The sequence below is a fragment of the Podarcis vaucheri genome, assembly GCF_965113315.1.
Source record: "Podarcis vaucheri genome assembly, chromosome: 14".
Lineage (NCBI taxonomy): Eukaryota > Metazoa > Chordata > Lepidosauria > Squamata > Lacertidae > Podarcis > Podarcis vaucheri.
In genome coordinates, this window is record NC_138752.1 from 41,737,914 (window position 1) to 41,753,651 (window position 15,738).

The following is a 15,738-nucleotide window of genomic DNA, read 5'->3' on the forward strand; positions in this document are numbered from 1 at the left end:
AGGCCTTTGACCATTTTGGTTGCCCTCCTCTGGACACGTTCCAGTTTGTCAGTGTCCTTCTTGAACTGTGGTGCCCAGAACTGGACACAGTACTCCAGGTGTGGTCTGACCAGAGCAGAATACAGTGGCACTATTACTTCCCTTGATCTAGATGCTATACTCCTATTGATGCAGCCCAGAATTGCATTGGCTTTTTTAGCTGCCGCGTCACACTGTTGGCTCATGTCAAGTTTGTGGTCAACCAAGACTCCTAGATCCTTTTCACATGTACTGCTCTCAAGCCAGGTGTCACCCATCTTGTATTTGTGCCTCTCATTTTTTTTGCCCAAGTGCAATACTTTACATTTCTCCCTGTTAAAATTCATCTTGTTTATTTTTGCCCAGTTCTCTAATCTGTCAAGGTCGTTTTGAAGTGTGATCCTGTCCTCTGGGGTGTTAGCCACCCCTCCCAGTTTGGTGTCATCTGCAAATTTGATCAGGATGCCCTTGAGTCCATCATCCAAGTCGTTGATAAAGATGTTGAATAAGACTGGGCTCAAGACAGAACCCTGTGGCACCCCACTAGTCACTCTTCTCCAGGATGAAGAGGAACCATTGATGAGCACCCTTTGGGTTCGGTCAGTCAGCCAGTTACAAATCCACTGAGTGGTAGCATAGTCAAGACCGCATTTTACCAGCTTCTTTACAAGAATATCATGGGGCACGTTGTCAAATGCCTTGCTGAAATCAAGGTAGGCTACATCCACTGCGTTCCCTTCATCTACCAGGCTTGTAATTCTGTCAAAAAACGAGATCAGGTTAGTCTGACATGACTTATTTTTCAGAAATCCATGCTGACTATTGGTGATCACAGCATTCCTTTCTAGGTGCTCACAGACTGTTTGCTTAATGATCTGCTCCAGAATCTTCCCTGCTATTGATGTCAGACTGACTGGGCGGTAATTATTTGGGTCCTCTCTTTTCCCCTTTTTGAAAATAGGGACAACATTTGCCCTCCTCCAGTCTGCCGGGACTTCGCCTGTTCTCCAGGAATTCTCAAAGATGACTGCCAGTGGTTCTGAGATCACATCTGCCAGTTCTTTTAATACTCTTGGATGCAGTTCATCTGGCCCTGGAGACTTGAATACATCTAAACTAGCCAAATATTCTTGTACTATCTCCTTAGTTATTCTGGGCTGTGTTTCCTTTGCTGAATCATTTGCTCCAAATTCTTCAGGTCGGGCATTGTTTTCTTTATCGGAGAAGACTGAGGCAAAGAAGGCATTGAGTAGTTCAGCCCTTTCTGTGTCCCCTGTTTGCATTTCACCATCTTCTCCTCTGAGTGACCCCATTGTTTCTTTGTTCTTCCTTTTGCTACGAACATACCCATAAAAGCCTTTTTTGTTGCTTTTAACCTCTCTAGCAAGCCTGAGTTCATTCTGTGCTTTAGCTTTTCTGACTTTGTGTCTACACGTGCTGGCTATTTGTTTGAATTCCTCTTTGGTGGTTTCCCCCCTTTTCCATTTTTTGTACACATCCTTTTTAAATCTTAATTCAGTTAAAAGTTCTTTAGATAGCCACCCTGGCTTCTTTAGGCACCTTCCATGTTTCCGTCTCATTGGTATTGCCTGACGTTGTGCTTTTAGTATCTCCCTCTTAACAAACTCCCAGCCATCATGAACTCCCTTTCCTTTTAGTATTGTTGTCCATGGGATCTCACCCAGCACTTCCCTAAGTTTTATGAAGTCGGCTTTCTTAAAGTCAAGAAATTGAGTCCTAGTATGCTTGGCTGCTCCTTTCCGCTGTATAGTAAACTTCAGAAGAGCATGATCACTCGCGCCTAATGATCCTTCCACTTCTACCCCACTAACCAGGTCATCAACATTGGTTAGGACCAGATCTAAAATGGCTGTTCCTCTTGTTGCTTCTCCCACTTTCTGGACAATGAAGTTGTCTGCAAGGCCAGTGAGGAATCTGTTTGACCTTATGCTCTTGGCTGAGTTTGACGTCCAACAAATATCCGGGTAATTGAAGTCCCCCATTACTACTATCTCCCTTCCTTTTGCATGCTTGGCCATCTGTTCCAGGAAGGCATCATCTATGTCCTCCGTTTGGCTTGGGGATCTATAGTAAACTCCCACAATGAGGTCTCTGTTATTCTTCTCTCCCTTAATTTTGACCCAAATGCTCTCACTTTGGCTTTGAGGATCTAAATCTTGGATCTCTTCACAGGTATACACATCCTTGACATATAACGCCACTCCTCCTCCTTTCTTGTCTGGTCTGTTTCTCTGAAATAGATTGTATCCCCCCATTATTACATTCCAATCGTGGGACTTATCCCACCAGGTTTCAGTGATGCCTATTATGTCATATTTAGTTTGCTGTACCAAGAGCTCAAGCTCATCTTGTTTATTTCCCATGCTTTGCGCATTAGTGTACAGACATTGAAGAAATTGACAAACTCTAAAACAACAAAACCACCTGAAACAGGTTTAAGCATTTTGTCAAATTGAAAACTGATCTTCCATAAATGGCTGCCACACGTGATTACAGAAATCGGCATGCTCACAGGTAAAAATGAAATCCTGGGTCCTAGATGACATATTTTGCCTGTTTTTGACAAAAAAGATCTTCTTCGTTTACCTTCTGGTAGCTGTTCAGTTAGTATCCACTCAAGATTGGAGAGACACTTCATGCGATGCGCTAGGCAGTGCTTTTTTTCCTTTAAAAATGTTTAGGGGTGCTCTCATTTTGACTCAAGAAAACCACCATTTTATAGTTCAAATCAGGAAAAGTAAAAGGAAAAAAGTACAAAATTCACAAAATGTTTAGGAGTATGCGTACCCCTCCGTCCCCCCCAGGAAAAAAAGCACTGGCCCTAGGTAACTGGTTCAAGGAAGTTATGTTCATTGCTGTGTCAAAGAAATTGACACATGATGGTGATCATTCTGATTTCACCTCTATTCAGGGGTTATTTATTAAATATAGGACATTACAAATTTCATTGCAGTCATACCTCATGTTACGTCCGCTTCATGTTACGTTCTTTCAGGTTACGTCCCGTGGCGACCCAGAAGTACCGGAAAGGATTACTTCCTGGTTTCGCCGTTTGCACATGCACAAAAGCGCAAAATGACGTCACGCGCATGCACAGAAGCAGTGAATTGCAACCTGCGCGTGCGCAGACGTGCCGCTGCGGGTTGCACTCTTTTCATGTTGCGAATGGGCCTCCGGAATGGATCCCGTTTGCAACCAGAGGTACCACTGTACAATAGTTATCATAGTTAACATATAGGTGGTACATGACACCAGTCAAGCTTGCAAAAATTTACCATTTGCCCGACAATAAATGTTGGAAATGTAATGAGACTGAAGGTACATTCTTTCACCTTTGGTGGACATGCCCAAGGATTAAGACATTCTGGGAGATGATCTATAACGAAATGAAAAAGGTATTTAAATATACCTTCCTGAAGAAACCAGAGGCCTTTCTCCTGGGCATGGTCGGCCAATTGGTGCCAAAGAAGGATAGAACTTTTTTTATGTATGCAACAACAGCAGCAAGAATACTTATCGCGAAGTATTGGAAGACACAAGATTTACCCACCTGGGAAGAATGGCAGATGAAGTTGATGGACTATATGGAACTGGCGGAAATGACTGGCAGAATCCGAGACCAGGGAGAAGAGTCGGTGGAAGAAGACTGGAAAAAGTTTAAAGACTATTTACAGAAATACTGTAAAATTAATGAATGTTAGAAAAATGTTGGAATGATGTTATATGGCTTTATTAGAAATGTTATAAGGAATTAAGTATAAATAGACTAATAGAGTATTAAAGGAAAAAATAAGGTTAGAAAGTGTAAGATAATTATAGGATAGAAAACAGAGGAAGATGGAAAGGAATTGCTGAAACAATTAACAGAAGTGGAATACAAAAAGGGAGGTGTGAGGAGGTCGTTGAAATAAGTGAATGAAAGATAAGATATTGAAATTGTTTGATGTGTTTTAAACTGTTTTTGTTTTGTTTTGTTAGTTTAATGTGTTAGTGTTATGTAGTGTTTTTGTATTGTATTGTATTGTTTATCTTTTTGTGTTTTTTGTAGTGTTTAAATTGTTGGAAAAGTAATAAATATTATTTTTTTAAAAAAATATCATAGTTAACATAGAAACTGTCTCATACCACTAGCCTACCCAGCTCAGTACTGTCTACACAGACAGGTAGCAGCAGTTTTCCAGGGTTTCAGGCAGAGGACATTCCCAGCCCTACCTGGGCTTTGAAGTTGTCACCTGACACAGTAATGACATCAGATGATTTACAGGTGGGTGGTCCCATCCATTTGTCAAAAATGGTCTGTGACCCGGTTCTTGATCCACCCTGCAAGCTGGAAAACATTCCCTACCTAAAGTGCCGTTTTTGTGCTCTCAATGACAAGCAGTCTTTGAAAATGACCCACAATGCACCTTTCCCCCCTGTTATCATTAAGCACACAGAATACTTAATATAATGAGCCTGTGTGCAGCGGCTTCAGGGAAAGATAGGTTCATGCACAAACAGCCTTGCAGAACAAAAACTGGGAGCTTAATGAGAACGGCAATACCCCACTGCCAAAAGGGGGGGGGGATAAGCTGGTGTGACAAGCCCTGCCCCCAATTCTATTTAAAAAGATTGTTATAGGCCTAGAAGAAGCTTTTGCAAAAAAAAACACCCAAAAAACCTTGTACTCGTCACAAGTGAGCATATTCCTTTAGTATTTCTTTATTGGATTCATGTCCCACATTTGTCTCCAAGGAACTCAAGGTAGCATACAAGAGTCGTCCCCCCCCTTATTTAATCCCACAACGACCCTGTGAGGTAGGCTAGGCCGAGAGGCAGTGAGTGACCCAAAGTCACCCAGTGAATTTCATGGCCAAGTGGGGATTTGAACTCTGTCTCCCAGGTGGAGCTAACTTCTCTGCAGGGACAGTAGAATGTAAGAATATCCCCAGTGTAGTAAGTAGAATGAAAGAGATACTGGAAAGGTGTGGTCTCTCTGACCTTCCATAACCGACCACTTCATTTTCCAACACTGTATAGCTAATAATAATAATAATAATAATAATAATAATAATAATAATAATAATTTAATTTTACTCCACCCATCTGGTTGAATATTAAAAACACGATAAAACATCAAACATTAAAAACTTCCCTAAACAGGGTTGCCTTCAGATGTCTTCTATAAGTCAGATAGTTGTTTATCTCCTTGACATCTGTTGGGAGGGCGGGCGCCACTACAGAGAAGGCCCTCAGCCTGGTTCCCTGTAACTTGACTTCTCGCAGTGAGGGAACTGCCAGAAGGCCCTCAGAGCTGGACCTCAGTGTCTGGGCTGAACGATGGGGTGGAGATGTTCCTTCAGGTATACTGGGCCAAGGCTGTTTAGGGCTTTAAAGGTCAGCACCAACACTTTGAATTGTGCTCGGAAATGTACTGGGAGCCAATGTAGATTTTTCAGGACATGTGTTATATGGTCTCGGTGGCCACTCCCAGTCACCAGTCTAGCTGCCTCATTCTGGATTAATTGTAGTTTCCTGGTCACCTTCAAAGGTAGCCCCAAGTGCTCTCACCCAAGTTGCTCACAACATCCCTGATCTCCTGGATTCAAGCAGGCTAAGTTCCTGGCATCTCCTCACTTGGAGAAGAAACAAGCAAAAACTGGAGAAGCCAACATCACACATTTCCCCTGTATGCTTTTGAGTGATTCTGTGGAAACAGTCAACCTCTAGTGTGTAGTCAGAAATATTCTGCAAGTCAGTCTATTGGCACATCTAACAAATACTGTTAGATTGGCACATCTAACACAATACTGACTTGGTATAATGTATTTTACAATGTTCCTAATGTATCAGATGTTTCTGTTAACTGCAAAAGTTTTTTTTCAGAAAAACATTTCTGCTTTTACAACACGTCATTGCAGAAAAATCCAACTAAGTTGATGTTCTCAAGCTGCCTTTTGCTCTGGTGCCATGAAGACCTTGTTTAAATGCTTCTGGAATCTGCGGCCATCTCACAATTTGCTCCATCAAGTCAAAAGACACCTTGCCTCTCCAATCACCTCACACTACGAAGCTATAAACCGGTGTGAACAGGAAGTGCCCAAGTACTTCAATTTTGCTAGTGATGTTCTGGACAGGTGGACCCAAGTGGAAAAGGTATGAATTTGTCTGCTTTAGGACGACATTCATGGCTGGCAGGAAAACAGGATATTGATGCTACTATAGGTATGCTTTTATGATCTCCGTGGAGTACAGGGGACCTGTGGCTTTGTTCAGTTACGTGTTCCCCAAACTAAGAGACTGAAGGAAGTCTTGGATCTGGTCACACAGGTTATCTAACTCTAGTCATTGGTAGGATTCTGATCCATGATTTCTGTAAGCTCCCTTTATTTGCCTTGAGTTACCTGGGCTGACTATGGAGCTAATTCAGTTGTAGACAGGTATCGATGAATCAGCCAGTTTTGATGTCTCTGACTGCCTTATTTTTCCAAATTTAAATCTCCACATTCTTGCAAAAATTTGTGATTGTTTTAATCCTCACAAAAATTCATCAGCATAAACCTGCGAATTTCTCCTAGCAGTGTTTTTTGTGGGGAGTTTTTAAACTAAGTTGCATACTGGAAAGTTCTTTTACCTAATGTAATGCATGTTGGTATGTTCATGAACGAATGCATTCTTTGTGCATAATTTCCCTTAATATATGTTTTTTGGTACCGTTTGGCTGGAGAACTGCATCACAAACTTCGGAGAGATGCAAATTTCAAAGGATAACCATGTTTCAGTTCACATTTTGGTTCAAAAAGTCCAAATTAGGTATTTTCTCATTATAATGCAAACAGAAGTGAATTCCCCCTCCCATTCAATGTGGCAGATCACATGCTTTGCATACGTGAGATCCCAGTTGGGAATGACCTCTGACCTGGGAATGATCGCTGTCTGAAACCCAGGAGAGCTGTTGCCATTCATTGCAGAGATTTGTTTCATATTATATTGAATATGCAGCCCCCTGTAATTTATAACTTCCCCCTCGACGTCAGGAATAGTTTTAGCAACTCCTCGTAGCAACTTCACCGATGAAAGGAAAGCTGCAGGTGGCAAATGGGGGAGAACAAAGACAGGAACCTTTCCTCTCTTGTTGCAAACGCCGTCACTGGCAAGACCAGGCATAGGCAAACTCCGGCCCTCCAGATGTTTGGGACTACAATTCCCATCATCCCTGACCACTGGTCCTGTTAGCTAGGGGTAATGGGAGTTGTAGTCCCAAACATCTGGAGGGCCGGCGTTTGCCTATGCCTGGGCAAGACGTTACCTTTTCCTCTCAACCAGAAGAAGCAGAGACAGAAGCAGAAACTCTAGGCAGTTCAGCAACTAACTGGAGAGTATCTTGTCCAGCAATTAAATCAAAAAGATACAAACAAACAAAAAAAAACGCCAAGCGAAGGGCGACTCCCAACACACATGCAGGCTCACCGCAGCCGAAACAGATGATAAGATTAAAAAAGTTATTGATAAACTTTTTGACTTCCGGTTCGGCGCCAGCGCTAATGGCTGCTCCCTCTCCGAGCTCCGGAGAGAGGACGGCTCTGCGAGTTCGGGTCTGACCCGCTACGGCAAGCGGGGGACCCCTAAAATCACAGGAACGGAGCCTGTGAACAAGGAGATTCGGTGGGCACCTGAAGCGCCCCCCTTTACCGCAGAAAGAGCCTTTTTAAAGGCTCCGGAACGACAACGGGGAGCGCGGTGCTGAGAATCGCTACCCAGCCCGCAGGGTGAAGCCACGTCGCCATTAGTGGAGAGCGCCGATTCCCTTCCTGAACAATTTGGACAAAAAAGACCCGTGAGTAAGATTGAACCTCTATTCGTGCCAAAACTATCTGAAATTAGGCTGAAAACGGGAAAGGCGAAAATTAAGGAAGTCTGCCTTCCCCCGACTGCATGACAATTAAAGCAACGAAAGTTACTGAGCTGCATCCGTATGGGATATTGTTTTTAACTGCTTGAATCCGACATTTGGACTTTGACTATCCCCTCTAGCTTGCAGGGCAGAGGGGAGGAATAAGTGACTTTATAAGCTGCATGACCAACTGAAAGGAAAGGGAACTCTCTGCAGCCTTCAACCTGGCACAAACTGCTATTAGAACAAAGGAACACTGAACTGACTTTAGACTCTTGTGAAAGTAACAAAGTGGAAGTCTCATTGCTTATTTGATACAAAGTTTTGGGACTTTGTGGATACAATATATCAGGGAAGGCTGGGACTTTATTTAATGAGAAAGTGTTGCAATATACATATAGAAGCCTCCCGATAAATTTGCTTTTCAAATACTCCTTGCCTTTGTTTATGGACATTTTGATTTGCTCCCTCTAGAGGGTAAATTAAAAGTTGCTACGCTTTGGGACAGTGGAATTTTCCTTTAGGAGAAGGCTCTCGTGGGAAACGACCTTGAGATATGAGTGGCCCAGCAGATGAGATAAGCACGAGAGTCAAGACAAGGCAATATCAACAACAGCTACAGCAACACAAGAAAAGAGGCTCGATTTCAGGCATAACCCCTACAGTGACAACAGGACAAGAAAAAGGTACAGCAGTCTCCATGGATGCAGTGTCGCAAGCCCTTCTTAAGATAAACCAGTCTCTGGAGAATCTAACAAAGCAGACGGCTGAAAATACCAAGAAATTGACAGAGAATTCACAGAAATTGACAGATTTAACAACAAGACTTGACCTGAATACAGAATCTATAAACAGGCTTACACAAGAAAATTCTGCCACACGTCAAATTGCAGAGGAAGCCAGAACTATTGCTGGAGAGACCCAGGAAAAATTAGAACCGATTGCCAGGAAGGTCTATGACCACGACACAACTCTGGCATTGTGGGAACTACAAAGAAAAGAAAGGAATTTGAAATTACGATCAATTCCAGAGGACGAAGGAGACAATCTTACGGACTTTTTAACGAAAGAGTTTGCTGATTTCTGGGAAGATCTAGAGGAAGACGAATTTAAAATCACAACAGCATTTAGACTGGGCAGAAGACAGAACAGAAAGGCGCCGAGAGACTGTCTGATTACCTTGAGATCGAAGGAGGAAAGAGACAAAATTCTAAGACTGCACTTTGAAAAGGCCTTACAAATTGGGAACTCTCCGATACAGATCTTTAAAGATATTCCTAAACATATTTTGGACTTGAGAGCTTCTTATAAGGATTTGGTCTACCTGTTGAAGAAGAACACTATTCTTTTCAGGTGGGAATTTCCACAGGGACTGTCTTTTGACTATAGAGGGAAGAAGGTGAAAATAAAGACGATACAGGATAAAGACAGGTTCCTGCAAAGAAATCAGGAAGACCTACAGAAAGGAACTGTAGACCCAATTGCTGAGCAAAGGAGTGTAATTGACATCCTGAACCTTTCGTTTGGACAGAACCTTCCACCACCAACAGAGGAGGAACAACAACTGGGAGCTGTTGGAGGAATACCAGAAAAATAACAAGATGGCCCTGCAATTCCTTAGTTGGAATTGTAATGGGATGAACAGCCCTTTGAAGAGACGACAAATATTCCATATTTTGAACAGAGAACAACTGGACTTGATTTGCTTACAGGAAACCCATATAACCAGAGCACACAGGAGACTGCTTATGAATAAAAAATTGGGACAAGAATTTATTTCGTCGGACAAAGTAAAAAAAAGAGGAGTTGTGATTTATGTAAAAGAGAAGTGGGCTCCAAAAATGATGTTTAAAGATGAACAAGGAAGATATTTAGCGGTGGAGATTCAGGTACAAGGAGAAAAATTTTTGATAATTGGGATCTATGCGCCAAATGAAGGTAAAGCAGAATTTTTCAAAAAATTTCATGAAATTTTGACGGATTATTTGGAATACAATATGATAATTATGGGAGATATGAATGGTGTAGTTTCTACAAACATGGACAAGACACAAAGATTGACTCTTACTAAAGAAGGGAGACTCCCGAAGACTTTTTTCGAAATGACTGAAAATATGGACTTAATAGACATTTGGAGAACAAGGAACCCTCTTGAAAGAGAGGGAACCTTTTTCTCCCATGCAAAGATGACCTGGACCAGAATTGACCAAATCTGGGTTACTAGCGGAATGGCTCCGAAGATTAAGAAGGTAGAAATCTGCCCAAAAACCTGTTCCGACCATAACGCCGTGAAGATGGAAATGAAATTTACAACAACTGGTCAGTTTAGATGGAGAATGAATGACACCCTATTTCGAGATAGAGAGATCCACATGAAGGCCCAAAAAACTCTAAAGGACTATTTTGAAATCAATCTAAAGGGCGATGTGGAAAAAAGAGTGATCTGGGACGCAAGTAAAGCTGTGATGCGAGGATTTTTGATTCAACAAAACTCAATAAAGAAGAGAAAACAGAATGAGAAAAAGGAAAAAATTTTGGAAAAGATAAAAGAAGGAGAGAAAAAATTAAGATCAAAACCAAAGTCCCAGGAGATTTTGAGGGAGATTAAGTTGTATCAAACACAATATATGGAATTGATGAACCAAGAGATAGAATGGAAAATAAAGCAAATGAAACAAAAGACATTTGAGTCGGCAGACAAATGTGGTAAACTTCTGGCATGGCAACTTAAGAAAAGACAGAAATTAAATACAGTTACAAGTCTAGAAGTGGATGGAAAAAATATATCTAAACCCAACGAGATAAGAAATTGCTTTGTGAGTTATTTCAAAAAACTCTATTCCCAAGGATTACAAAATGAAGAGGACATAGATAAATTCCTTAATAAATATGGATTACAAAAAATCTCTCATCATAGCAAGGTGGAGCTAAACCAGAGAATAACAGAACAAGAGATAGAGGGTGCCATTCAGGATATGCAATTGGGCAAATCTCCAGGGCCAGATGGACTGACTTCCAGATATTACAAATCTTTAAAGGAATGGCTAATACAACCGTTGAAGGAAGTTTGTAACGAGATCTTAGAGGGAAAAAAGGCACCCGAATCGTGGAAAGAAGCATATATCTCACTCATACCAAAGACAGAGACTGAAAAGACTCAACTGAAGAACTACCGCCCAATTTCATTATTGAATGTGGATTACAAAATTTTTGCAGACATTTTAGCAAAAAGATTTAAAAGAGTATTGATGGAGAAGATTCACAGAGACCAAGCAGGCTTTCTCCCAAAAAGACACCTCTCAGACAATGTTAGGAACATAATAGACATTTTGGAAAAGTTAGAGGTGAATATAAATACTAAAGCAGTTTTGATATTTGTGGATGCGGAGAAAGCCTTTGACAATATTTCGTGGAGTTTTATGAAAAAGAATCTTCATGGGATGGGGGTAGGACAAGGATTTGAGAATGGTATGGGTGCAATATATTCTGAACAAAAAGCTAAGCTAATTGTAAACAATGTAATAACTGAGGAACTTAAGATAGAAAAAGGAACACGACAGGGGTGCCCAATTTCCCCATTGCTTTTTATTTCGGTCCTGGAGGTGTTGCTGAACATGATTAGAGATGACCAGCAAGTTAAAGGTGTACAGGTCGGAACTAAACACTATAAGTTAAGAGCGTTTGCAGATGACCTTGTATTGACTTTGCAGGAGCCAAACACTAGTACAAAAAGAGTGTTGGAAATAATCCAACAATTTGGGCAGGTAGCCGGATTTAAATTGAATAAACAAAAAACTAAAGTCTTAGGGAAAAACCTAACAGATATGGAAAAGAATAAGTTTCAAGAAGAGACAGGTCTGACGGTGGTTAAGAAGGTGAAATATCTAGGGGTTAATTTAACATCTAAAAATTTGAATCTGTATAAGGATAATTATGAAAAATGCTGGTCAGAAATTAAAAAAGATCTAGAAATATGGTCAAATTTGAGATTGTCAATGTTAGGCCGAATTGCAGTGATTAAGATGAATGTATTGCCTAGAATGTTATTTTTATTTCAAACTTTGCAGATTATTGACAAGATGGACTGTTTCAAGAGGTGGCAGAAAGATATTGCGAAATTTGTCTGGCAGGGCAAAAAGCCCAGAATAAAATATAAAATATTAACAGATGCAAAAGAAAGAGGGGGATTTGCCCTGCCGGACTTAAAATTGTACTATGAAGCAGCAGCATTCTGCTGGCTGAAAGAGTGGATGCTCCTCGAGAATACAGATATCTTGGACTTAGAAGGTTTCAATAATGCATTTGGCTGGCATGCATATCTATGGTATGACAAAATCAAAGTGCATAGTGCCTTTAAAAATCATATTGTAAGGAAAGCGTTGTTCAATGTTTGGATGAGATATAAAGATCTGTTGGAAAACAAAACCCCTAGATGGTTGTCACCCTTAGAGGCTAAGGCCCACAAGAAAGTTAATATGGAGGACGGATGGCCAAAGTATTGTGAGATCTTAGAACAGGATGGAGAGAAACTGAAATTAAAGAGCCATGAAAAACTAAAACCCAAAGTACAAGATTGGCTCCACTATTATCAAATAATGGAGGTTTTCAAACAAGACAGGAAAATTGGCTTCCAGGTGGAAAAATCAAAACTTGAGACAGAATTGTTAGAACCCAATATTAAGAACTTGTCAAGAATGTATAACTTGCTGTTGAAATGGAATACACAAGACGAAACAGTTAAATCAGTTATGATTAAGTGGGCACAGGATATTGGTCATAATATTATGTCTGCTGACTGGGAAAGGTTGTGGAACACTGGTATTAAATTTACGGCATGTAGTGCTTTAAAGGAAAATGTTATGAAAATGGTCTATAGGTGGTACATGACCCCAGTTAAGCTAGCAAAAATTTACCATTTGCCTGATAACAAATGTTGGAAATGTAAGGAAACTGAAGGTACTTTTTATCATCTTTGGTGGACATGCCCGAAGATTAAGGCTTTCTGGGAGATGATATATAATGAAATGAAAAAGGTATTTAAATATACCTTCCTTAAGAAACCAGAGGCCTTTCTCTTGGGCATTGTCGGCCAATTGGTGCCAAAAAAGGATAGAACTTTTTTCATGTATGCAACAACAGCAGCAAGAATACTGATCGCAAAGTATTGGAAGACACAAGATTTACCCACCTTGGAAGAATGGCAGATGAAAGTGATTGACTATAGGACATTGGCGGAAATGACGAGCAGAATTCGTGACCAGGGAAAGGAGACTGCGGAAGAAGACTGGAAGAAATTTAAGATTTATCTTAAGAACTATTATAAACTTGATGAAGCTTAGAATGTCGAGATTTTACAGAGAGAAAGGGTTGCAGTAATATAAGATCAGATTAAGAAAGGACTATGATGAATTAGGATGGGAAAGAACATTTATAAGTTGCTATAAAATTTGGACATGAGGATGCAGAAAGGGGAGGTATGGGGAAGTCCGAGGAAAGAAGTCTATGAAAGGATATTTTGAAATTATATTTGTTTGTTTGTCTGTTTTTCTTTTATGTTTGTTTGTTATAAAAACTTTTGTAAAACTAATAAAAATTTTATAAAAAAAAATAATAAAAAGTTATTGATAAAAAACAACAACGGTACACGGGTGGCGCTGTGGGTTAAACCACTGAGCCTAGGGCTGGCCGATCAGAAGGTTGGCAGTTCGAATCCCCGCAATGGGGTGAGCTCCCGTTGCTCGGTCCCTGCTCCTGCCAACCTAGCAGTTCGAAAGCACGTCAAAGTGCAAGTAGATAAATAGGTACCACTCCGGCAGGAAGGTAAATGGCGTTTCCATGCGCTGCTCTGGTTCGCCAGAAGTGGCTTAGTCATGCTGGCCACATGACCTGGAAGCTGTACGCCGGCTCCCTCGGCCAGTAAAGCGAGATGAGCGCCGCAACCCCAGAGTCGGCCACGACTGGACCTAATGGTCAGGGGTCCCTTTACCTTTACCTAAAAAACAACAACATGCAGTTGCTTACAGTAATACAACTAAATAAAAGAAAGAAATGGTTTTGGAACAATTAGGACTTCAAAAGGTCTTTAAAACAATAAAAACTTGAGCAAACTGCAGAGCTAAAAACAAACGGTGCTCACCCGGAAGGACTCCTCAGGGATGACCCACACCAATTCATTGTAGACAATACCAAGCTAGATGGGCCCATGAGTTGACTCAGTATAAGACAGCTCCCTATGATGACTGCTTCCAAGGCAAGTCTATTCCTAGAGTACTCCTGCCTGCTCTTTCATTCCCTTACCTTTCCCTGTTGGTCATAAAATCCTATCTGATTGGTGCATGTGCTTGGCCCTGTGGATTAGGCATCATTTTTAGTTGTCTTTCATCTTATTATAGCTTTTTGGGTTGTCTTTTAGGAGGGAAAGAGATCTCCATACCCAGCCTTCTGGTGGGTGGATGACCAGAGCAAAGAGGTGAAGTGGAGCTTTGAGGAACTGGGAGTCTTATCCCGAAAAGCTGCCAACATGCTCCTTGGTCCATGCGGCTTGCAAAGAGGTGACCGGATCATGACAGTTCTACCCCGGATTCCAGAATGGTGGCTACTAAGCGTGGCTTGTATGCGGACAGGTTAGTCAATATTATGGGCAAGAAAAGAGTCATTAGTGTTGGGTAGATTTGGAGGGCAGGATAGGATATTGTTTTATTATTTATCCTTCCTCTTATTTGTGTGAGTCCAATGTTTAGTTAGGGATGCGGGTGGTGCTGTGGGTAAAACCTCAGCGCCTAGGACTTGCCGATCGCATGGTCGGCGGTTCGAATCCCCGCGGCGGGGTGAGCTCCCGCCGTTCGGTCCCAGCTCCTGACCACCTAGCAGTTCAAAAGCACCCTTAAGTGCAAGTAGATAAATAGGTACCACTTTAGGAAGGTAAACGGCGTTTCCATGTGCTGCTCTGGTGCCGGTTCACCAGAGCAGCTTCGTCACGCTGGCCACGTGACCCGGAAGTGTCTGAGGACAGCGCTGGCTCCTGGTCTCTAGAGTGAGATGAGCACACAACCCTAGAGTCTGTCAAGACTGGCCCGTACGGGCAGGGGTACCTTTACCTTTACCTTTAATGTTTAGTTAGCAGAGCTTAAAATTTAGCATCCCTTTGCAACATCAAATGTAGAAATTTCTGGGACAAAGGTTGCTTAACCTTATTAGTAATTATCCAGGATGCTTTAGCAGACTAGATCTTCCCATTTTATCCCTTTCATTTGGTTTAAATGTAATGTAATGTAAGAATAAAATTACTGTTCACTTACATAAAGCTTCAGACTTGATTCAGCAGTAAGCAGCAGTGAAAAACAAACAAGGCAGAATATACAGTGGCACCTCAGGTTAAGTACTTAATTTGTTCTGGAGGTCCGTTCTTAACCTGAAACTGTTCTTAACCTGAAGCACCACTTTAGCTAATGGGGCCTCCTGCTGCTGCCGTGCCGCTGGAGCACGATTTCTGTTCTCATCCTGAAGCAAAGTTCTTAACATGAAGCACTATTTATGGGTTAGCGGAGTCTGTAAGCTGAAGCGTATGTAACCTGAGGTACCACTGTACTTCTAGATTACAAAATACATGGTTGAAATAAAAAAATGGAGTCTAGTAACATCCTTTCTCTGTTGGCTACATGGCGAAGAAAGAAAACTGAGCTCTGAGCAGGAAGGAATAATAATAATAATTTATTATTTCTACCCCGCCCATCTGGCTGGGTTTCCCCAGCCACTCGGGGCGGCTTCCAACAGAAGGTTAAAAATACATTTAAGGGAGTAGTAACGATTATTTTCCTATGTTTACT

At 41.4% G+C, this 15,738-nt stretch overlaps 1 protein-coding gene across 4 annotated transcripts in view; it reads left to right on the plus strand.

Moving 5' to 3' along the window:
- ACSM5 (acyl-CoA synthetase medium chain family member 5) overlaps positions 1 to 15,738 on the plus strand; it is a 35,556-nt gene that overhangs the window by 4,758 nt on the left and 15,060 nt on the right. For 2 of the 4 annotated variants that reach the window (XM_082200106.1, XM_082200107.1), the window contains exons 2-3: positions 5,905 to 6,174; positions 14,325 to 14,535. In XM_082200106.1, coding sequence (XP_082056232.1) covers positions 5,989 to 6,174; positions 14,325 to 14,535 — 397 coding nt within the window. In that variant the 5' untranslated portion in view covers positions 5,905 to 5,988. The remainder of the gene's footprint in view (positions 1 to 5,904; positions 6,175 to 14,324; positions 14,536 to 15,738) is intronic. The other 2 variants (XM_082200108.1, XM_082200109.1) reach the window with 1 other exon arrangement.